At 35.8% G+C, this 26,233-nt stretch overlaps 1 protein-coding gene across 6 annotated transcripts in view; it reads right to left on the reverse strand.

The window, feature by feature from the left end:
• Positions 1-26,233, reverse strand: part of LRBA (LPS responsive beige-like anchor protein) — a 453,900-nt gene that overhangs the window by 313,107 nt on the left and 114,560 nt on the right. For 4 of the 6 annotated variants that reach the window (XM_070757810.1, XM_070757809.1, XM_070757808.1 and 1 more), the window contains 3 exons: positions 21,259-21,337; positions 20,718-20,851; positions 16,858-16,919 (listed from right to left, as the gene is read on the reverse strand). In XM_070757810.1, the coding sequence (XP_070613911.1) occupies positions 16,858-16,919; positions 20,718-20,851; positions 21,259-21,337 (275 nt within the window). The remainder of the gene's footprint in view (positions 1-16,857; positions 16,920-20,717; positions 20,852-21,258; positions 21,338-26,233) is intronic. The other 2 variants (XM_070757811.1, XM_070757807.1) reach the window with 1 other exon arrangement.

Below are 26,233 nucleotides of genomic sequence, written 5' to 3' on the forward strand. Positions count from 1 at the left end.
CATCTAACCAACCATATTACTATATCTACACAAAAAGGAACAGTTATACAACTGTGTTGGCATACACACATTTTATGCTATGAGCCACTCTGCACCCAATAAATCCCCAACAGATGCATACAAACGTTTTGTACGTAACATCCCATTTTCAATTAATGTGCATAGGAAAGAACAGGGAAAATCTGGATCATTAGTAAATAAAGGAAAAGAAATCCAAATTCGCTGTGTCACTTTTTCCCTTTCTTATGCTGTGAGAAAAAAAACAAGGAAAAATGCTGAAGACAGAATTTTTAGAAGGTATGGGATAATTCTGTTAACAAATAAATTACCTGCATTGAAGTCATTGAGATCATTACTATAAAATGATGATCAATAGGCAAACTTTTTAAAGTTTTTTAAATTATGCAGTTAAATGCGCTGATACACATGCACACACATATACACACATACAATGGTACCTCTACCTAAGAACGCCTCTACTTAAGAACTTTTCTAGATAAGAACCGGGTGTTCAAGATTTTTTTGCCTTTTCTTAAGAACCATTTTCTACTTAAGAACCCGCGCCCGGAAATATTTCCCAGGAAAATTGAGAGTGGCACGAAGGCCCGGCCAGTTTCCTGCCATTCCCCATTTAATCCCGGGCATCTCGGGCTTTTCTGGGCTGCCAGAGGAGCCTTTTGGTGGTGCTTAAGGAGGCTCTGGCAGTCCAGAGCGAATGAAGCATTTTCCTTTCTCTGGGCACTTGGAGAGAGAAGAAACCCAGTGCGAGGTTGCCTCTTGGAGCATCTGGGCACGGAAAGGCAAAAGGGGATGTTTTGCCCCGGCTGGATCAACTCGGCTTCAGCCAAACTGAGGAGTCACCACAGTGAAGGAAATTTGCCGGCTACAAAGCGAGCAACAGGAGAGGGGAGCCCTTCAGCATGGGAAGCAAGAGGAAGCAGGCAGCAGCAGCAGCCATCTTTCGGTCAAAGGTGCGGGAGGTTCACCCCTCTCGCCCACCTGGGTTTCTCTCTCTGGTGCAATGTATGGGAGGCAACCTCATGCCGTGTGTATGGGAGGCACATGCTCCTCCTCACCGCCTCAGAGTTCCTCTTTTTTTTTTTAAGCCTTAAAGTTTTGGATTTTTTTGATTCCCCTCACCTCATCTTGTTCCTTTGGCAGCGACTGTCCCCCTCCTCCTCCCACCCAAATTCCGAGCTTTTATTTCTTTCCGAATGGGTTTGCATACATTATTTGCTTTTATATTGATTCCTATGTGAAAAATTGCTTCTTCTTAAGAACGTTTCTACTTAAGAACCTGGTCACAAAACGAATTAAGGTCATAATAATAATAATAATAATAATAATAATAATAATAATAATAATATTTATTAGATTTGTATGCCGCCCCTCTCTGAAAAATCTATACATATATACACTGTACATACACACACACATACATACATGCATACACATACATATACAATGGTACCTCATCTTACGAACGCCTCTTCTAACGAACTTTTCAAGATACGAACCCAGTGTTTAAGATTTTTTTTGCCTCTTCTTCCGAACTATTTTCACCTTACGAACCCAAGCCGCTGCTGCTGGGATGAAGGGGTTTCTTTTTTTCCCCCTTTTTTGAAGAAAGAAAAGGGAGGGGCGCCTTGGAGGGGGAAAGACTTTGCATTAACAAAAGTAGGAGAACAGCGTGCTTGCAGGCACTGAAAGGGTGTCTTTTGAAGAAGGAAAAGGGAGGGGCGGCTTGGAGAGGGAAAGACTTTGCAGAGAACAGCGTGCTTGCAGAGGCACTGAAAGAGTGTCTTTTGAAGAAAGAAAAGGGAGGGGCGCCCCCCTTGCCTTTCTTCCTTTCCACTCACCCTTTAGCCTAGCCTTGCTTCTTCCACCCGCCCCCTTTAGCTGCTCCTCCCTGCCCTCTGTTCGACTCCCTTCTAAAGTTTGGGATTTTCCTGAAGGATTTGCACGCATTATTTGCTTTTACATTGATTCCTATGGGAAACATTGTTTCGTCTTACGAACTTTTCACCTTACGAACCTCCTCCTGGAACCAATTAAGTTCGTATCATGAGGTACCACTGTATATACATACACACACCTCGGTACACACACACACACACAAACAAACAAACAAACAAACAAACAAGAATCATGCAATTATGCCAGTTGAAGTATTTGCTTCTTGAGGGCCACTGTAGCTTTAGTTTTAGTTTTTAGTTTTAACAAAAAATGTTTTAACAACAAACATGCTTTCTCAAAAACTGTAAAGAAAACAGTTTGGGAGTGATTTATATAAATTCATAGTGATGACGTTAATTACAACTAACTCAATAAAATAAAGTCTGTATTATTATACAGCAAGTAATAACCTTAGACAGAGAAACCAGAGCTCTTTCTGGCTCTTTCGCATGCTCAGTTCCACAGCACACTATGTTAAGAATTAAGTAAGTTGTAAATATGCCATACAGAACAGCAGTCTTTAACTAAAAGCAGAAAGCTCTCCTGCTGTTTAACCCATTTTATGCTACACTATAGTATGCTATATTATAGTATGCTACACAATAGCATAACATCAGTTTATAGAAAGTAAACATAGGCAAATGTCGTATAAACTGGTTTTATACTGTTATATAGCAAATTCCTGAAATTATAGAATTTAATTCTAATACACAATAAACTTTTACAAGCAGCCCTCCACTTACAACTGCATGTGAGACCACGATTTTGGTTGTAAGTTGTGATGGTCATAAAGTGAATCACCATCAAGATCTCATGACTTTTTTGTGACAGTCAGAGAATACTGTGATTCATAAGTATCTACGAGACCGCCTTCTGCCGCACGAATCCCAGCGACCGGTTAGGTCCCACAGAGTGGGCCTTCTCCGGGTCCCGTCAACAAAACAATGTCATTTGGCGGGGCCCAGGGGAAGAGCCTTCTCTGTGGCGGCCCCGACCCTCTGGAACCAACTCCCCCCAGAGATAGAATTGCCCCTACCCACCTCGCCTTTCGTAACCTGCTAAAAACCCATCTCTGCCGTCAGGCATGGGGGGACTGAGATATTCTTTCCCCCTAAGCCTTTACAATTTATGCATGGTATGCTTGTTTGTATGTATGTTTGGTTTTACAAATAAGGGTTTTTTAAAAGATATTTTTAGGATTGGATTTACATGCTGTTTTTGTTGCTGTTGTTAGCTGCCCCGAATCTGCAGAGAGGGGCGGCATACAAATCCAATTAATAATAATAATAATAATAATAATAATAATAATAATAATAATAATAAATAATAATAAATAATAATAATAAATAATAATAATAAATAATAATAATAATAATAATAATAATAATAATAATAATAGTAAATGCTGCACTTGTTAAAGAAACTCATTGTTCACTATGGGGTGGGGGTTTTTTTGACAGAAATAGAAAGCAACTTCCTACTTTTGGCAGAAATATTGTAAAAACATTGTCACATGATCGCAGGGCACTGCAAACAGCAATAAATGTGGTCCAGCTGCTGAGCACCCAAAATGTGGTCACATGACCAGATGGGCAAGACACTGTAACTTCGGAACTAGATCACAAGTCCCATAAAAGTGCTGTATGTTTGAGAAGTTGCTAAGCAGTCAATTGTAAGTCAAGGTTTACCTGTATACACAATAGCATAACGGAGAGAGTCGGCATAAAAATCTAATAAATAAATAAACTATAAGGTACTTCTGTTTGTTTTTAAAAAAGTAATATACAGTGATACCTTGTCTTACGAACTTAATTGGTTCCAGGACAAGGTTCTTAAGGTGAAAAGTTTGTAAGACAAGGTATCCCATAGGAATCAATGGAAAAGCGATTAATGCGTGCAAGCCCAAAATTTACCCCTTTTGCCAGCCGAAGCACCCGTTTTTGCGCTGCTGGGATTCCCCCGAGGCTTCCCTCCATGGGAAACCCCACCTCTGGACTTCCGTATTTTTGTGATGCTGCAGGGGAATCCCAGCAGGGGAATCCCAGCATCGCAAAAACGAGCGCTTCGCTGGCAACGGAAGTCCGGAGGTGGGGTTTCCCAGTGAAGGAAGCATCAGTGAAATCGCAGCATCGCAAAAACACCGATGTCCTCGAAACACCACCTCCGGACCTCTGTGTTTTTGTGATGCTGGGATTTCACTGAGGCTCCCCTCGCTGGAGGGGAGCCTCAGGGAATCCCAGCAGCGCAAAAACGGGTGCTTCGCTGGCAACGGAAATCCAGAGGCGGGGCATCCCAGCGGTCGTGGTGGGTTTCTAAGGTGAAAATAGTTTGTAAGAAGAGGCAAAAAAATCTTAAACCCCGGGTTTGTATCTCGAAAAGTTTGTATGATGAGGCGTTTGTAAGATGAGGTATCACTGTATACTGATACATAAAAATATGCCTTAAGTGTCGTAAGACCCATGACATATTTGCAGAATACTCAAATACTATAGAATATTCTAATTCTCCTTAAGACATATGTACAACCATTGTGGGAATTATGCTATTATGAAAATAAAAAAAATATGTTTGTTACTGTAATGTTACTTAACTTCTTAATTTTATCATTGTGAAAACAGTCACAGAACACATTAAGTATCCTGAAGGACCAGCTCTATGAATAGTGAAATAATTATCTGTTTAATTCTTATCCAGCTGTATACAATTAACAGGAGTAAAATTCTGAAATGTGGTTAAAAGTAACTGGAATCATATAGAATATAATAATTTTGATATCAAGGACAACGTTCTTTATAATGAAAATTCACTTAAACCAAGCCCTCTTTTGGTATAGCAAAGAGCACTCGTCTCCAAACAAACTGGTAATTGGTACAAGTCCCTTATCAGTTCTGTGATACTTAGCTTGGAGCTGTGAGGCAATTCACAGTCCTTCTTCTTTCACAAAGTGAAACACACTTTGCCCTGGTTTAGTTTCAAAGCGGGGGAAAAATCAGCACACAAAAGGTCAGATAATCCTCCACAATGGCCAAACCCACAGGCTGCTATTTATAGCAGCCTCACTAATTACCACAGCCCCACCCAACCACAGGTGGCCTCATTTTCTTTGATAATAATCTCTCAGTTGTTTCTGCCTATGCATCGGCCTCCACATGCGTGGCTGTATCATTAACTCTTGTTCTGAATCCAAGGAGGAGCTAGATAATTGATCTCCTGAGTTGTCTGCCACACTCTCCTCCTCCCTGTCACTCATGTCTCCTTGGTCAGAGGAGCCTTCATCAGCAGATTCCACCGGGGGGGGGGGGGCAAAACAGGCCTGCACCATGTGGATGTCTCCCCCACATCCACAGTCCTTGGGGCAGGAGCTGGGCCAGAGCTAACCACAACATATATAAATGTTATCTAGAACCAAACTAGTTCATGAGGCAGCAACCAAAAAGGTCCCTGGAGGGAAACATAAAAGATTGAATTCCAATCCCTTTGTTTTGCTTCCTGACATTATAAAATATACTGTTTTTTCAAATACCATGGCCTACATAAATGTGTATGTGTGCACATAAATGCATATCCATATAAAAACCAGAGGCCATTTAGGCCAACATAAATTTTGATTTAATAAACCCAAATTGCCAGGGACAATGATCTTCGTGAAAAGCCATACTATTGCATCATACTAATCAATAAAACGCATGTCTTTCAAACATGACATTTTAAAGCAGAAAATGCATGGTAAATTGGAACCATATTTAGTGATTTTTTTTAAAAGAAAAGATGGACTCACTAGAATCAATATGATTTAAGTCAGCCTGAATCTAATCCATGCATAATTTAGATAGACATAAATTAATGTGGAAATAGAAATATATAGCTCATAAACTCTAGGTCATTGTAAACTAAACAGTGAAATTGTTAGTAATGTATTATTGATTAATTGATTATGTGCTGTCAAGTCATTGTTGGCTCAGGGTGACTACTTACAGTAAATGAGAAATGGTGTATTATTTATATTGTCCCTGTTTGGATCTAATACACACATAGTGAACTGACAAACGTGAGCAATATTTCCAGAACTAATGGGATAATTTGTTAATTTGGACATGCACCAAATATACTTTTATGATAATACCAAGAGCCAAACAAGAAGCACAGTGCTTCTGCTTCTTAGAATTAATTGGATTGGGCAAAATTAGTGAGACAAAACAGAATAATTTTCAACAGAGAATGACACAAATATTTCTTTAAAAAAAAAAACCTCAATCTACCAATTAGAACATGTAAAGAGAAAATATATTTCAAAACCATCCAAAATTACCAAGTTCCTCAAACCAGGATTAAGGGGAAAAATACACATTTCTATGTAACCAATCCTTATCTAGGAAAATAAAAGGTAGAAAATTAAAAAGTGATACATATATTCATACATACAAACATATGCATGCACAAATAAACACAGAGAGATGGATGGATGGACAGACACAGATAGATAGATAGATAGATAGATAGATAGATAGATAGATAGATAGATAGATAGATAGATAGATAGATAGATACTGTAGATAGAAACATAGAAGTCTGACGGCAGAAAAAGACCTCATGGTCCATCTAGTCTGCCCTTATACTATTTTCTGTATTTTATCTTAGGATGGATATATGTTTATCCCAGGCATGTTTAAATTCAGTTACTGTGGATTTATCTACCACGTCTGCTGGAAGTTTGTTCCAAGGATCTACTACTCTTTCAGTAAAATAATATTTTCTCATGTTGCTTTTGATCTTTCCCCCAACTAACTTCAGATTGTGTCCCCTTGTTCTTGTGTTCACTTTCCTATTAAAAACACTTCCCTCCTGGACCTTATTTAACCCTTTAATATATTTGGTCCAGGAGGGAAGTGTTTTTAATAGGATAGATGATAGATGATAGATAGATAGATAGATAGATAGATAGATAGATAGATAGATAGATAGATAGATAGATAGATAGAAATATATAATAAAATGCAACTTTGCAGCAGACTACCTCTGGAACCGCCTGCTACCGCACAAATCCCAGCAACCGATAAGGTCCCACAGAGTTGGCCTTCTACGGGTCCCGTCGACAAAACAATGTCGTTTGGCGGGCCCCAGGGGAAGAGCCTTCTCTGTGGCGGCCCCGGCCCTCTGGAACCAACTCCCCCCGGAGATTAGAATTGCCTCCACCCTCCCTGTCTTTCGTAAGCTACTCAAGACTCATTTATACTGCCAGGCATGGGGGAATTGAGGTATTCCTTCCCCCTAGGCCATTACAAGTTATGCATGGTATGTCTGTGTGTATGTTTGGTTTTATACTAAAGGTTTTTAGTTGTTTTATTATTGGATTGTCACATGCTGTTTTTATCATTGTTGTTAGCCGCCCCGAGTCTACGGAGAGGGGCAGCATACAAATCCAATAAATTATTATTATTATTATTAATTATTATCATGAAGAAAACTAATTTCAGGAATTTACCATTACTGACAACAGCAGTAATATGGTTATATATTAATACATGTTAATGTTTTTAATATTTTAATGTTTTGTTTTATACTATTGTAAGCCATCCAGAGCTACTGCATACCATAATGTCTTTTGAATATATACGGAAAGTTTATGGAGTTTCAATGATTTACACGTGTTCATGTCATGCTAAAATTAGGTCTATGTAATAAGAGTCAATTTTAAACTGACTTGCCTATATTTATACTTAGTGTAAAAAGAGTACTCTAAAAAATATCAGCTTAGATCTACTTTTTTTTTTGCAATCAAAATAAGCTGTAAAACAGCAGGCTCTCCAGCCATAGCACTCTTTATTTTCAGGGGTCTCTATACTTATAGACTGACTTCCTGTCAGGAAGGGTTCTATTTCATAGCCTAGGCCAATCAGCAGGGTGCTCGTGGAATTAAGTGCCAGTTGATGTTACTTTGTTTTACATTTAACACTCCCGAGAATATTGTTCAAAGATTCCGTTCGAAAGCCAGCATGGCATCATCCTTCTGACTAGACTATGTACCCCAGGGTGTATGCTCTGTTAACACAAAATTCACCTTTAAATGGTTCAATTTTTTAAAGACCTGGTGTGCAGGTGAAGCAACAGGATGCCTTCGAGTTTAAGGGTGAAGGAAACACTTGTTTCTTTGCTAAATTATGTTCCCTTAGTTCTTGACATCTGGGGAGACATGCTTAGACTACTATTTCTAGACTAATTTTCATTTTTATTTATTGAAACTTTGGAATTGACAACGTAGCACAATAAAGCAATTTTCTTTCTTTAACAATGGCCATTAAAATAATAATCATGAAAGGATCTTACAGATTTATTTATTTTCGAATACAGAATATAATCTTCAGCTATTCAAAATACATAGAAACATAGAAGACTGATGGCAAAAAAAGACCTCATGGTCCATCTAGTCTGCCCTTATACTATTTCCTGTATTTTATCTTATAATGGATATATGTTTATCCCAGGCATGTTTACATTCACTCTCTGTGGATTTATCAATCCGAGTCTGTGGAGAGGGGCGGCATACAAATCTAAATAATAAATAAATATGAGGGGAAAAGTTTTTTAAAATCCAAACAAAAGGTATATATTTTACCGTTGTATGTATGAATGTAACCCTAGTCCTAATCTTTAAATCTAAAACTTAAAGAATTTCATTTTTCAATATTTCATTGGAGCTTTTATATTATTTATATATATATATTACTATGAGTATCTCCGCTATAACCTTCATCATGTATTTTACTATGTGTATATAGATATATACCCACTAAATCCCTCATTGTGTATTGGACAAAATAAATAAATATCTTTATTCTTGTGGCAATAAGGAAGAGAAAATCTATTACTTCTTATTGTGCCAAGACATCATCTGGAAAATATACCAAGTAGGAGAATAATTCTCTGCTAGGAAAGACCCAATACCAAGAATTCTTTGTAGCTCTGATTAATTAGACCTACATTTTGCTGACAAAGTTACCCACTTATCCTTGATTCAAAGTAATGACTATTCTTGGTTACTTTCAGCCTATGATCTCTTATGAAATGAAGCTCTGTCACGTATGAGATAGATCTCTGTTTATTTCTTTGTGCAACTGAAGAGAAAAAGAACAGTTTCCCGAATCCAGGTGATTAGAACCTCATTTTAAGAGGGAATACTGTGAAATATGCGCTGAGGTAAATGTAAATAGTTGAAATGGTTGCTGCGTTCTGATTGGCTAAGAGTTTGACAGCCGGATTTTAGCAGGAAAAATAAAGTATAAAAGGAGCGGACTGGCACTGTTTATTCCAGGCGCATTCTCACTTGAAGTCACTTGCAAAAAGAGCTGTGCTGCCTTTACCAAATAAAAGAGCTTTAAGAACCGACTGTCTCAGTATTTTTCAAATACTATTGAAGAAAACTGTTAATGAAGCCTTCCCTGGATCCAGAGGAGCTAGGCAATCATCCCCCAGTCTCCAATCTTCCTCTCTGGGAAAGATTGTTGAGATCGTGGTCAGAGTCAACTTTGACACACTACAAAGGTAATGGAAATACCTCCATCCTTTATAATCACCATTCAGTCCTTAACATGGAACAGATATTGCATTGAATGCACTATTGAACCTAACTGAAGATAGTCATAGATTCTAGTCCCTTTAGATGCCCATATACAGTGTTCCCTCGATTTCCGCGGGGGATGCGTTCCGAGACCGCCCGCGAAAGTCGAATTTCCGCAAAGTAGAGATGCGGAAGTAAATACACCATTTTTGGCTGTGGACAGTATCACAAGCCATCCCTTAACACTTTAAACCCCTAAATTACCATTTCCCATTCCCTTAACAACCATTTACTCATCATTATTACTGGTACTCACCATTGAATAAGACACTTAGTGATCCTGATATTTATAAACATAATTATTTATTAACAATAATTATTTTTTTTGTTATTTATTTGCAAAAATTATTAGTTTGGTGATGACATATGATGTCATCGGGCAGGAAAAACAGTGGTATAGAAAAAAAACTCGCGAAGTATTTTTCAATTAATATTTTTTGAAAAACCGTGGTATAGGCTATTCGCGAATTCTGAACCCGCGAAAATCGAGGGAACACTACACTTTATTTCCTTACCAATCAATATGCAGCCTTTTTGAAAAACACGTCAAGTTATTATTTATAGCATAGGAAAAAGTATGTTAGGATTCAAGCTTGTGATATTTCCATAGCAAAGTTAACTTATTCAGCATTCTTTTTAATTAACATCTGAAGAATTGGATTTCAAATTATGCATCAGCATGATACAATCACATTTATATTACTCAGTCAAGAATCTTTTAGAATAGCTTCCAAGTAGCCACGTTGATAGGACATTGGAACGAACTGGGAAGTTAATAAAGAATAGTTATTACAAACAATTATTACCTGTTTCTCTTCAGGTAAGATCATGGTTTGCATATCAGTCTGAGCTGATAAGGCCATTTTAATCTCCAGTAATTTCGATGATAACAAGAATATCCCAAGGCTATAAGCTAACTGATGGTAACCAATCCTATTTAAAGCATGGATACTATTTAAACAACCAGAAGAAACACCAAGAGCACCAAGAATAAAATGTTTGTTGTTATTTAAACCAGTGTTTTTCAACCAGTGTGCCGCGGCACACTAGTGTGCCGTGAGACATGGTCAGATGTGCCATAGGGAAATTAAACATGGGTCCCCAAACTGTGGCCCACGTGCCGGATACCGCCTGCGGAGGCCATTTATCCGGCCCACCGCCAGCCGCCTCCACCCGAACGTAAATCTTCCCCTCACAATCCCTCCAGCTATCAGCGACAGGAAGAGTGGAGGCACAGGGAATGCTCACTGACCAATCACTTTCTAGGATTCATCCCGACCACTCGCGATGAACCAATAGCAGGCCGCCTCTCATCCACACCCAGGAAGGTCCCCGCTTGGGCTGCGGTGCACTTATCATTGTGTGCCCACGGCGAGTAGTTGAAGCTGCTCCTCCTCCCCATGGTCCCAAATTCTAATCCTGGTCAGGACTGGAGGTAAATGTTGCCACCACTAGATGAAGCCTCATCCTCAGCTGGTTATGTCTATCCTGATGGTGTATATAGATATTTGAAGTACATTATTAACTATATGTATAATATGTACTAGGTTAGAGTGTCATTTTGTGTCATTTTGGTTTGTGCCCCAGGATTTTGTAAATGTAAAAATTGTGCCACGGCTCAATAAAGGTTGAAAATCACTGATTTAAACAACCAGAAGAAACACCAAGAGCACCAAGAATAAAATGTGTTTTGTCTTGGTTAAGAGTGTTGTGAAGAACTCACTTCTCATTTATTGCTTGAATTCATTGTAGCTGTCATGTGTGATAAATGAGTTAGTGAACTCTGTGCCCCACCTTATATCGGCATGCACAGAGACAAATTAGTTCTGTACTTTGCTTTTTCATTTTACCAAAGAGCATGTTTCTCTTCCATTTGAATCATGATATCCAAACCACCTTTTTCATCAATTCCAGTATAATGTTGGAAAGATCCTTACATTATTTAGACATTATATGCCGCTTTTTCAATGTCATATAGCATTTGTTGATTCTAAGAATATTTATGCTCATTTTAAAATCAGGCAATTATAAAGGTGGCAATGTTCCGATCAAAACCATCAGACTGTGAAATGTTCTCCAAACAGAACCAATTGATATGAATTCATAGAGGTTGACACAGAGAACCACTTGAAAGTAAGCAAGCAGTTCTATATGTTCAAGCTCTATTAAACTCTCTGTATCATGAAGAAAATAGCATTTTTTTATTTTATTTGACATTTTAATTGTTTAAAAAATAATTTTATTTCCTATTGCTAACATTATACATTTAGACTGATATACAAGTTTTTGTACTATAAAAAGGAAACAGTCATTTTATGATACTTTGATTATATCCAAAGTCCACTGGTGTAATTGAAGTTTTTCTGATTCATTTAAGAACTACACACAATCGTGGACTTTTTGCAGCATTTGAATCAGATAAATAATTTATAAACCAAATCAGAACTATTTTTATTGGTCAAAAATCTTTGCTTATTGTTGTTTCTAGAATTATTTATCAATCCTTATTCATCACAAAGCTACACAATACAATAAACAATCACAAGGAAATAAAGGATACCGCTTAGAGAAATAGAATCATATAATCTAATGCAAAAAAACAATGTATCTTTTTAAAATTTATTTCTTGCCAATTGCATAATATTTAAAGGTCTCTCTCCTAATACCTTTACTCACTATTCCAAAGTATTCTGAAAAGAACTATGATTATGTTCAACAGTAAGCAAATAGATTAAAGTAATGGGACTTTTCCCAGCGACCGGTGAAGTCCCACAGAGTTGGTCTCCTTGGGGTCCCATCGACCAAACAATGTCGGCTGGCAGGACCCAGGGGAAGAGCCTTCTCTGTGGGGGGCCCGGCCCTCTAGAATCAGCTCCCTCCAGAGATTCGCACTGCCCCCACCCTCCTTGCCTTCCGGAAGAGTTTAAAAACTCATCTTTGTCGCCAGGCCTGGGGTTCCTTAGATCTTTCCCCCCTGACCAATGAATGCTTTAGTTTGATTGTTGATATTAATGATATTTTAATTAGAATTTTAAAGACTTTTTTAATGTATCAATTGGATTGCTATTATTCTTGTTTTTCTGTATATGCTGTCAGCCGCCCCGAGTCCTCGGAAAGGGGCGGCATACAAATCCAATTAAATAAATAAATAAAATGTATAATTTTAATGGACAATTTCTAGAACCTGGTTTGCAAACATTGAGTAGACTTAAAAGAACAGCCACCTTTTTCATTTGTTGCGGAATTAACTAAAAGAAACACATTTGATAAACAACTTACAGAAGATTTTTATGTGTACATATCTATATGCATGCAATAGTATAAAACTTAAAACTGTTCTTATTCAAGTAGCATTTCATAAGACTTTTTAATTAAAAGCATTCTGGAGTAGGACAGAAATAGTTGTACATAAATTCTGGACATGATACACTCAAAAAGAGCATCTGGCTGAGAATATCACACTTTCAGTGGGTATAATTACTTGGACAGGAAGCCAGACTAGATGGTGCAATGAGCTTCAATGTACTGTGCATTTCTGATAAATGGGAAAAGAATAGATGACCTGGCAGAAGGCTCAGACAATAACATGTGATTTACAGGACATAAATGCAGCTACTATAAGATTTATCTGACAGCCCTCTACGATAGTGGACTGTTGAGTATCCGATGGAATGATTTCTAGTCTTGAATGTCTACTATTGAGTAGCCACACACATTATTTATTTATTAGATGTTTTGGGTTGAAACCATTTTTAAATGATGCACTTCACAATGCTTAGCAATAAATTTAGCGTTAAACTCTAGAGGGGAGGTAGTGTTATTGGAATATATGTCAGACTGAATTAGGATGAGCAAGCCAATGCTTTTATAAAGTAGCCTTGAACGTAACATGGATTCTTTCAAAAAATGATATTAATGTCAAGTAAGCAAGGACATTCTTCAGTTAATACTAAATGCAGAATCCCTTTATGCTGTTAAACAGCATTGGTACTTGGTCTCTAAATGCAATATCAATTAAAAATGTCCTCAGGTCTTTAAGACAAATGTGGACATCTGATGGAATTGACAGGAAGAATAAACAATAGTATTTCAAATCATTTGACATTTTGGGTATACAGTACTACGAAAAAAAAAGAGTTAAGGCATTCAGAGTATTTAGAAAAATAAATAGCAGCAAAATAATGCCTGGATTTTTTATTGCATTGCAATATATGTTTTTTTTACAGAATTACTTTTTAAAATATTAGCGCATTACTTTTAATATACTTTTTGTGTACAATTTGCATTTGTAAAAGTTAATTTCTGCACGATTACAGAAAATAATTTTAATAATAATATATCATGATAGAAATTAATCATAGTGGTGCTTTAATGAGACATTATGTCTGCCAATCCATAAAATTTTAAAATCACATTTACAGATGCGTATGTTTAACTGTATTGTATTATTTATGTGATTAAACCTAGTTTCTGACCTGATCTTTCGATCTTTGGCCCCTCTATCCTCTCCATCTCTTCTTAAAAAATAATTAAAATTTTAGCAAAAGGGTCACTTCATTTTCCATCTTATTTGAAAAGAAAAAAATCAATCAAGCTCAACCTCATCCCTTCATAGTGTTTGTAAAATGTCGGGCTGAAATTCAATTTTGATGTCTCAGGCTTCCTAAGGTAACACAGTTTTTCCCTCTTTAAAAATAGATCCTTTCTATGATTGCAATGCTAACCTCTCTAAATAGAAAAAAAAATCAGAGAAAAATATGTAATTACCGTATCACCCACGTTTAAATATTTATACCTCTGATATCCTTTCAGTTTAATTTCTGGATTGCTTTTTCTTATCGCTATTCTTTTCAACCAGGTTATCATTTCTTTAATACAAAATAAGCTATGTCATTGTTGTTGTTATTATCTCAATAATAACGGGCGGTAGGAAAAGCAAGTAGGATGCTTGGCTGCATAGCTAGAGGTATAACAAGCAGGAAGAGGGAGATTGTGATCCCCTTATATAGAGTGCTGGTGAGACCACATTTGGAATACTGTGTTCAGTTCTGGAGACCTCACCAACAAAAAGATATTGACAAAATTAAACGGGTCCAAAGACGGGCTACAAGAATGGTGGAAGGTCTTAAGCATAAAACGTATCAGGAAAGACTTAATGAACTCAATCTGTATAGTCTGGAGGACAGAAGGAAAAGGGGGGACATAATCGAAACATTTAAATATGTTAAAGGGTTAAATAAGGTTCAGGAGAGAAGTGTTTTTAATAGGAAAGTGAACACAAGAAAAAGGGGACACAATCTGAAGTTAGTTGGGGAAAAGATCAAAGGCAACATGACAAAATATTATTTTACTGAATGAGTAGTAGATCCTTGGAACAAACTTCCAGCAGACATGGTTGGTAAATCCACAGTAACTGAATTTAAACATGCCTGGGATAAACATATATCCATTGTAAGATAAAATACAGGAAATAGTATAAGGGCAGACTAGATGGACCATGAGGTCTTTTTCTGCCGTCAGTCTTCTATGTTTCTATGTTAATTCATTACCATATTCTATTCAATAACAGGACATAAATAACATGAATAAAAAACAGAGACATTGGAGTATATCCTTTTTTCCACTCTGAATCATAGAACTGTAGAAGTAATTCTGATACAAGTAATTTTAATATATATTCAGTTATATTTTATATTAGTGCATGTGATAGGTTTGTGTATTGCGTTAAAACAATAAAGATTTAACTATTTTTCTCAGTAAATAGTACTTTTACATATTTATCACTGTATTAAACAAATCAAGTTTCTTTTCAAAAATCATTATTTTAAAATCTGCTGCCTTGAAAATCTAACCTACCTACCTACCTATTTACCTCTACTACTTACCTAAAATTGTATAGTATCCAAATGCTTATGTGTATTTCTAGTAACAATTCAAATAGTCCTAACATGTTTGAGTGTACTACTGAATAACAGACTCACTAGAAACAATACTATTCTTCACTAGTTCATTGTAAAAATCCATTAGCTGTAATCTCCAAAAGTAATTGTTTTTATTGCACTTTATTGTCGATGCAAGTTATTGATTTTTCACACCTTCTATGATTCTTTCATTTGTATTCATGAAATGTGTATCAGCACAGACTAAATACATTTGGCAATACAGGCACTAAAACAAATAAATCAATGTAAAAAAAAACATTAATTTTGCATTATCCTTATTCGTCAGGCAAGTAAACCATAAGGGCTTTAAATGAAGGTCAAAGGTTCTGAAATGGGTCAAAACCCTTGACCTCTAGACCAATAACATTCCCATTAAAAAAAGCTATTTTAAAGTTTTAAGTAGGGGAATTTACTATCAGTAAAGATGTGATTTTTAAAGGCCAAAACAAAAAAGCTTGTTAAAAACTTTCCATATGATGAAGAAAAATGGGAGATGGATAAACTACAGTATTTGATCTACTACGTCTTACAATTCGTTGACGTATCTAATTTTTTAGATTATAGTTTTTGCAAATCACAATTAATTGCAATACCACTTTCTACAATACTATAAAATATGAAATTATTCATATTACTAATAGTTGCCTTTTATATTTCTCATAGAACCTATGTCAAGAGCAATTAGTATGAGGTCCCATATATTTTAAAACCTTTTTAAAAAGGCAAAGATCAAATCTTATTAAGCCTAATGCAGCGATATTATTTTATATTATATGTTAATGTCCATCGTTTTGTATTTTCCTTGTTAAATATACTATTGGATAAAAGGATGCCTCTTATTAAAATAATATAAAACATAATAAATCACAAAATTTTAAGGTAGTATCTATCTTGATCACATTGGATAATATAATATTGTTAATGTATTGTTTTATATACTAGTGAACTTCTTAAAATAATTTTCTAGATTCTGTTATTTCAAACCAGCACAGACATTGGCTTGGAGCTTGGAATATAAACTATAATGGACACCAAACTGCAGCAACCTCAGCTGTTATTCTGAGTCTCTCTTTTGTAATCAGGTTTGTTTGAGTAATGTTGTTTAGGCTATTATCATTGAACAGGAAGAAAAAGGCATGAAATTGTGAGAAAAATAGGAGTTTGGAGACAAATAATTAGGAAAAAATAGATCTCAAGTTGTGAGGTTAAAACTAAATCCAGAATATCAAGACCAAGGATCTGAAATGCAATTTCAAAAGGTCTAAAACTAAATGTTTTTTGATTGCTAGTACGAATGCTTGTTTTATTGGCAATACTAGCTATTTAAAATAAGCCGAAACCTACCTGAGAACAAAGCAGCATGACCAATTCCACAACTGAACTGCTGGATTTCATACATACAAGACCTAAAAGGAAAAAAAAAATGGAATTAAATAGTTTGCTTATCTTTACCTTCATATATTTAATATACAATATTGGAATTTTATTATATAATAAACATTCTATTTGAGATTTGATAATATTGTCCCTGTGCTATAGAATAGTTCTCATTTAATGCAAAGAGTCTCATATATTCATCGTTTTATCCAATTGTTTATGTCAGTAGAATATATTTTTAAAATATTTACACTAATTTCATTACTGTGATGCATAATTTTAATATAAAATGATGTCCTGAAGCTATTTAATTGGTATTACATAAATATTAGGGTTTCAAGTTAATAAAACTGAGTATGGCATATGGTATATTGATTTATAATATTACATTTCTTCACCTTGGAATGGATTGATCATTATATATGCAGAGAAGGGAAATGGTTGTGTGACCTTTGCTTCCTCCATTGCGCTCTCTCCCTTCAGCCCTCCAGCTATCAATCAAGTTTCCATTTTGTTTCATGGCAGCATACATCCCAAGCACTCTTATTAGTACTTTGACCCTTGACCCTCACCTAAACCTTAAGGAGGGGGAGAGCACAAGAGTAACCTATACATTTATAAACTAATTTGGTTATTAATATCGGTTCACACTCCATGCTATTTCCCCAGTATAATATGAAAACATGTTATCCTAATACCTCCTAAAATGGTGGAATTCTTTTCAGTAATCCATGTTTCACCATGCCAAGGTTAATTCTGTTTGTCTTTGGCCTTAATTAATTACACTGAAAAAAACTATTAAGCCATAATATCACCCATTTAATATGTTACAAAAACAGACAGACTAACTGAAGTATTAAATTTTAAACTCAATGTTCCTGAATACTATTGGATGCAATATAATGTATGTGATAAATATTTTATTCATGTATTCATTGAATTTAGAAATCTTTCTGCTAATAATGCACTTAATAATAATAAAGTATCAAGCTCTTTAAAAATCATAAATTTGTAATGTATGCTAAGGTATTTCCCTGAATATACCATTTAACTTGCCCAGTTTATATGACCTTTTATAATGGCATTTTCCAACTGCACTAATACTGAAAGCAGACTCTCTCAATTTTCTGGTGTTATTTCCTAAAAGTCTGTAAGCATGTCACTAAGATAATACAATTCTACTACCCGGAATTGAAAATGTGTCAAAATCTAATTTTTAACAGAACTTTTTAATCACCGTTTTAGTTTATCATTTAGAACATTTTATAAACTTTTAATAGATTTGCATTTGCCTTGAGATGTTCTCCTCTGAAATAAGAAGCACCCATATTTCTCAAAAAGTAATAGCATATTATATATTACTAAACAATTCATACAACCTGAACATTTAAATGAAAAATGGGCAACAAATAGGAATGAAAATATATACAATATTATTATATGATAAATCTGTGAGCAGCAATTTTTTTTAAAAAAAAAAGTAATAGAAAACTAGGAGGAGAGGAACAGAAAAGAAAAAAAATGGTGTGAAGAGGGAAAAGGAAAAAAAAGGCACTACAGGTAGAACAACAAACCTCTTAAATGTAATTGTCTGATCCATAAATCATTTGTACCTCCTAATACTTGAATTGTACACAACAAAAGGCCACCATCTGCCTGTTATTCTATTTGCTAAATCTTTCTGTAAATCAGTTTCAGATGTTCAAGGTTACAATGCATTTCCTGTATTGTTTCTCTAAAAACTGCCTTGCCCTCTCACAATTAAATGTACCCTCCTGAAATTATGCATAGTTGTCTATATTCTTTCAATGCTATAAATTACTTAACAGTACTTACTTTCAACCATTTTAAACTCAAAAGTAATAATGCAATAGTTTGATAAACCTACCCAAGTTTCTAAACCTGATATACCCAGATGATTATATTTTACAATGACTCTTCTATTATCCTGTTTTGTCACTCAACAAACAATGAAATTATCCTGTTTAACAATAGAGCAAAAAAGCCATGAAAATAATAATAATAATAATAATAATTTTAAAAAACCAGGATAATTTAATTGTTTGTTGAGTGACAAAACAGGATAATACAAGAGTCATTGTAAAATATAATCATCTGGGTATTTCAGGTTTAGAAACTTGGGTAGGTTTACAGTAGTCCCTCGCTATACCGCGCTTCACCTACTGCGGCTTCACTTCATTGCGGGTTTCTGAGGAAGTCGATCGGCAGATTTAAACAGCCCGCCGAACTCGATCGGCAGGTTTTTCAAAAAAATATATATATAAAATTGTAAATACTGTATTTAAATACTGTATCTAAAATAAATACTGTGTGGGAAGGGTTTATAAACACTTAAAACAATGAAAACTTACCAAACAATTACAATATAAATACTTAAATAAGTACTATCAGTTGATAAATTCCCCATCGCGGATTTCACCTATCGCGGCCAGGTCTGGAACGTAACACCAGCGATAGGTGAGGGACTACTGTATTAAACTATTGCAGAAGAACACCCAGGGGAGAAAACCCCATGGTGAGATGATCAGATGAAGGAACGTTTGTCAAACTGAGGAGTGAAGCTATAAGCCAAGATAAGAACTTGACCACATGTCCTGGCAGTCTGAGGACTGAGTCAAAAGTGGGCCTTAGAGACAGAGGCGGGTTTTTTTTTATAACAGACTCGGTCCTCATTGGCTGATGGATGAGACCAACCCATCATGGATGATAGCTCCACCCAGTATGGAGAAATATATGTTATGAATAAACAAAGTAATAAAAATGGTGAGCAGTGTTGTCTTTACCAAAGCCAACAAACTACTGAAGCCATACAGTGTTTTTATGAATTACTGAAAACAGATTGTATATTAAAAATTCACATTCAGCATTTCATGAAAAACACTGCGCAGCTTCAGCAATTTTTGGCTTCAAGAACGAGAATTCTGTCTGATGTTTTTAGAGGCAGTCCATTGTTACATATCAGTTGTCCATAAATTGTATATTCTTAACTCAGAAACACTTGCATGGAACTGAATGATATTCTAATGGAAAATAAAGAAAAAGAATGTAGTTGGTTATAAAGATAGGTAAAAAGGATAGATGAACAGGAGGTATGTTAAGCAATATGTAAAATAATAATAAATATTGACTAGAATATGATGGTATAGCTAAGTACAGTCACCCCATATATATTATCTCAGGGACCGCCTTCTGCTGCACGAATCCCAGCAACCAGTTAGATCCCACAGAGTGGATCTTCTCCGGGTCCCGTCAACTAAACAATGCCACTTGGTGGGACCCAGGGGAAGAGCCTTCTTTGTGGCGGCCCCAGCCCTCTGGAACCAACTCCCCCCAGAGATTAGAATTGTCCCCACCCTCCTTGCCTTTCATAAGCTACTTAAAACTCACCTCTGCCACCAGGCATGGGGGAATTGAGATTCCCTTTCCCCCGGGCCTTTACAATTTTATGCATGGTATGTCTGTATGTATGTTTGGTTTTTTATATTAATGGGTTTTTAATCGCTTTTAGTATTGGATTATTACTGTACGCTGTTTTATGATTGCTGTTAGCCGACCCGAGTCTTCGGAGAGGGGCGGCATATAAATCCAATCAATCAATCAATCAATCAATCAATCAATAAATAAATAAATAAATAAATATGCTAAAATAAACACAAAATAGTTTGACAGCAATACTCATCTATTAATATGATTTCAATAATTTATTCAATATAAATAACCATTTTAAATTAGCTTCCAATGTCAAACACTTATTGAAAATATTACAGTTCTTAACCTATAAAAAAGCATAAAAATTGGAAACTTACTTGTACCTTCTATCAATAGCTCTTGACCATGACTACCCAAGAGGGTACGTGAAAGAAAAGGAGCAAAGTCCACAAATATCTCCCTCAAAAGAGGGGCAGCTTTTTCCAAAGCATGCTCAAGTCTCTCTGAAATACTAAGAGATGTACAAGTTCAATTAGAAACACAATTTAAGGAGCAAATATTCTCTAAGGCAGTGTTTCCCAACCGTGGCAACTTGAAGCTCTTTGGACTTCAACTCCCAGAATTCCCCAGGCAGCATTCGCTGGCTGGGGAGCTCTGGGAATTGAAGTCCAGATATCTTCAAGTTGGGAAACACTGCTCTAAGGAGAAAACAATCTCTAAAAGTACAAAATGCATCAATAAAAGTCAACACACTGAGTTTAATTACTATTTCAACGGAAATAGCAGTGATAAAAATCCAAAACTTCCTATAGGTCTCAAATGATACAGCACAATCCAGTCAGCAGTGTAGACTGGATTCCATATTACTTAAATAAATTGGAATACGATATAGCCAGATGGAAGAAACTTAAAAGTTACCTCATGTTTGAAGCAGAATCCTCAGGCACAGAAGAAAGTGTAGGAACAGATGGTAATCTTGAATCTGATGATCCATTGCCTGCCAAAGAGATTTTTAAGAGTTCAAATAGCTGTAAATATATAAAACTATCTTTAATCAGTACTTTCCACTTTCCCTGGTAGCAGTTCACTTTGGCTCCAAGATTTTTACTAGGGCCACTGTCTTTGAACTTTTTAACTGAAAATGTCAGTTAAAAATGTCACTCACTGAAAAATTAATCCTAACTCTATTCACATATGAAGTAGACAGAGCTAGTGGACACTTGCATTTATATTTACCAGCTGCCAAAACATTTATACGTGGGACATTAAAGGTTTCTTTTCACACTTCTATTTTTATGCAATTTATTCTACTTCTATAGCTTTATAATACTAGATTTGGACATTTTCAAGGGTGTTAATGTCTGAGATGCGATATGGGTTCCAAACAGATGAGCTGTATTCAAGGATGGGTCTGGCAAAAGTTTTGTAAGCTCTGGTAAGTAGTGTGAGATTGTCAGAGCAGAAGCTACGTAGGATTAGGTTTACAACTCTTGAAGCCTTCTTGGCTATATTGTTGCAGTGGGCTTTGGCACTTAAATCTTTTGTTATTAGTATACCAAGGTCTTTAACCGAGTGGGGATTATCTGTGATAATTTGATTATTCAGTTCGTATTTGGAGTTCAGATTCTTCTTCCCAATGTGTAGGACAGAGCATTTGCTAGTTGAGATTTGGAGTTGCCATGTATTAGACCACTCTTCACTCCTCCACTCGAAATAGAATACCCTATGAGACTAGACTTTCAATCCTGGGCCTAGAAAGTTTAGAACTAAGACGCCTTAAACAAGATCTAAGTATTGCCCACAAGATCATATGCTGCAACTTCCTGCCTGTCGGCGACTACTTCAGCTTCAACCACAACAACACAAGAGCACAAAACAGATTTAAACTTAATATTAACCGCTCCAAACTTGACTGTAAAAAATATGACTTCAGTAACCGAGTTGTCGAAGCGTGGAACTCATTACCGGACTCCATAGTGTCATCCCCAAACCCCCAACACTTTACCCTTAGATTATCTACGGTTGACCTATCCAGATTCCTAAGAGGTCAGTAAGGGGCGAGTACAAGTGCACTAGAGTGCCTTCCGTCCCCTGTCCTATTGCTCTCCTATATCTCCTATCCCTTTCTTCTATTCCTATATCTCTTCTTCTATTCTTTCATTGATATGTTCTATTACTATATCTTCTTTTCTATTATTTCTTAGATATATTTTACTATGAGTATCTCCTCTATAACCTTCATCATGTATTTTACTATGTGTATATAGATATATACCCACAAAAACCCTCATTGTGTATTGGACAAAATAAATAAATAAAATATCAATTTGTAAGTATACAAAGTAATTCACATATAATTCAGTAGATACTAACTAGCACTCTTATCAGCAGTATACTATATTCATATTGTTCTTGGAATCTTGGAAAAAGAAAGCTCAAGCCCTTAAATATCTGAATAACATTCAAATTATTCCCTGCATTGGTTTTGGGAAAGCTCATTACCAAAGGACATCAATTAAAACTTGTCTTTAACATTTTCAGACATGGGAAAGAAAGAATAAAAAGCTCGGTTGTTTTTCTTTCTCTACATTGATTAAGATATGTATGCTTTATATTAACAGTGTGTCTCTACTCTTTAAAACTTGCCCTCTTATAAGAAACAGTGTTCATATTTGCCGAAATCTGGTTAATGAAAGATAGTATGATATAAAGATAATGAGAAGCTGCTATAGCTTAAAATACAGTTGTGCAATTCTATTGAACCCTGGAACTATAGAGTACCCCCATTCTTGTACAATATATACTTATAGGATATAAAAAGTGTTCATTAACTACTAGTAGATGGAATCCGTGTTTCGCTATGAAACTATATGAACAGGCTTGATAAATTGACAGTTAAAGCTTGAAAATTAATGAGTAGTTATCATCGGGCTTGATACATTGACATTTGAAACTTTATGTAGAATATGTAACTCTTCGGCATCAGAGCATGTTAATATAATGCAACTGGCAGTTGGAACAAAATTATTTTCGGGTGGAGAAGGGGTGTAGAATGTCTAAACTCCCAGCCTGCAGGCCAGATGAGTCACATGCTGGCCATACCCATGCTCAGTTTAACAAAGGGGTAGCATTAGAGCGTGTTAATATAAGGCAACTGGCAGTTGGACCAGAGTTCTTTTCAGGTGGGGAGGGGGAGTAGAATGTCCAACTCCTTAGCATCAGAGTATGTTAATGTTATAGTTTTTATAATAATTATTAACATTTAACATTTATTAACCCAGATAGTTCTGATTGATTTGTTATCTATTTACAAATTATTTGTATTATATGACATCTCTAACTGGAATAAATACTTTTTTTAAAAAGAGAGCTGCACAATGAACATTTGAAGAAAGAATTAAATCCAACTCAGACCCATTTATAAAACTGGTATTTTCAGAGAACTAACAAGCATACTGTACCTGTTATATGTTCTCTTTCTACAGTAAAATAGATATAATGAATACAGTAGGTGAAATTATTAAATTAAAAGTTCAAAACACAAATGCACATCAATTCTGGCTATTAAAAGATATTCATTTTGTCAATTTTCTCATGCCTGATTAATACAATATCAATTATTCCCTACATTATGGAGATTTTTTTTAACAGTCCCTTATAGAAAGTGCAATCTAAGTAATTTTACAGGCTTTTTGTTTTTAATAAACAACTGTGACTGAGATACAGATGCAAGTCCTAAAGTCTCAATTTCTTTCTCACTTTTTGCTTTCTTCTTTAACAGGTAACACAGAAGAAAGAGTGCAAACAAAGTTTAATTTCTGGAAAAAGGTAACACAAATTAATTAAAATCAGAAGAATTAAACCAAAGCTAAAAACCAAGAGGATGGGAGTCATGGGTGAGGATCACCGTCCTGCTAATGCCAGAGGTCATTAAAAAATGTGACCAATACTGTTTCTATCACATATCTGGGTCTGAAACCAGACTGAAAAACATCCTGTTAATTCACTTCCTCTAAGGTTCTCTAAAGCAGTGATTTTCAACCTTTTTTGAGCTACGGCACATTTTTTACATATACAAAATCATGGGGCACATTGAACCGGGGGAGGGGGGGGCTAAAAAAAAGTTTGAACAAAAAATTTATCTCTCTCTTCCTCTCTTTCACTCTATTTTTCTCCCTCTTTCTCTCTTCCTTCCTTCCTCCCTCCATCCCTCTTTCGTTCTCTCTTCCTTCCTTCCTCTTTTTGCTCTCTTTCTCTCTCTCGCCTTCCCTCCTTCTCTTACTCTCTCTCTCTTGCTTTCTTTCTCTCTCTCTTGCTTTCTTTCTCTCTCTTTCTCTTTCTCTCTCTATCTCTCTTTCTCTATCTCTCTCTTTCTTTCTTTCTTTCTTTCTCTCTCTCTCTTTCTCTCTCTTTCTCTCTCTTGCTGAGCTTCGCAGCACACCTGACCATGTCTCGCGGCACACTAGTGTGCCACGGCACACTGGTTGAAAAACACTGCTCTAAAGCTATTGTACAACCATCCTCTCTACTCCTTCTCAGAAAAATAAACAAAGATTTTACTTTTTAAAAAACCTTCATATGATTCAAGATCAAAAATGTACTTAGCTGAAACATTATCTCTATAAGAAATAATGCATACCATTAGATCAATAAAATTATATAAAATCCCAGGTCCGGATAGTTTTCTGGTAATGGGAATAGGAATGGGAGATGGAAGATGGGAGTGACAGATATGTCAAAATGGATCCTCCCTAGGGCTCTAAAGGCAACTGGGAGAAATGCATTTTCAGATTTGCAAGACAGTATCAGTCTTGCATGGTTGTCCATACAGGAAACATGCTCATGTGTGCTCATGTGTGCCGGGTCCCGTCGACTAAACAATGTCGTTTGGCAGGACCCAGGAGAAGAGGCTTCTCTGTGGTGGCCCCGACCCTCTGGAACCAGCTCCCCCCCCCCCCGGAGATCAGAATTGCCCCCACTCTCCTTGCCTTTCGCAAGCTCCTTAAAACCCACCTCTGTCATCAGGCAGGGGGGAATTGAGATATCCCCTTCCCCCCAGGTCTATACAATTTATGAATGGTATGTTTGTGTGTATGCTTTCCTTTTTTAATAAGGGGTTTTTAGTTACTTAAATATTAGATTTGTCATTCATTGTTTTGTTATTGCTGTGAGCTGCCCCGAGTCTACAGAGAGGGGCGGCATACAAATCTAATAAATAAATAAATAATTATATTTTATTGTAAGGTTATATTAACAGAATCTTTAAAAAAGTAAAGATATGATATTAGATTGTGTTCCAAAAATTTTGAATATCAGATTCATATTATATAAGAAGTTTGGATTTAAACATGCATTTTCCATATTTTTTTTCATTAACTACTGTGTTTGTTTTTTAAATTATTTTGAAAACGAATATCTGCATGGAAACCTCTATGGTATATTGTTACTTATGATATTCTGCATCATAAGAAATTTGCAATTGTAAATTGTAATACAGAATGTATGATAAAAATAACAGAAAGTAAGATACTTCTGTATCTGTGTGTGTGTGTGAGAGAGAGAGAGAGAAGGAGGGAGGGAGGGAGAGAATCATCACTTTCTTCCATAATACTTAATAATTAAAAAAAATAAACTTATAACTATCATAACGATCAGGAGCAAAAAAAAAAAGTAAGCATGCAAGCTAAAAATCTGTTATAATAAATGTTCTTTTTAAGTTGCTACTAACTCTGATCCTTCGGGATGTGGCAAGTTATAAATCTAACAGGACAATATTAAGTTATTCGAGATATCAGCTCCTGATGTTGGACATTCAGAGTCAGCAACAGAGTTTTTGGTTACCATTAACTAACTGAAGAGCTTGGTTTATGATGAAAAACTTGGCTTGCGGCCC

The sequence above is a fragment of the Erythrolamprus reginae genome, chromosome 7 (genome assembly GCF_031021105.1).
Source record: "Erythrolamprus reginae isolate rEryReg1 chromosome 7, rEryReg1.hap1, whole genome shotgun sequence".
In the NCBI taxonomy this organism is placed as follows: Eukaryota; Metazoa; Chordata; class Lepidosauria; order Squamata; family Dipsadidae; genus Erythrolamprus; species Erythrolamprus reginae.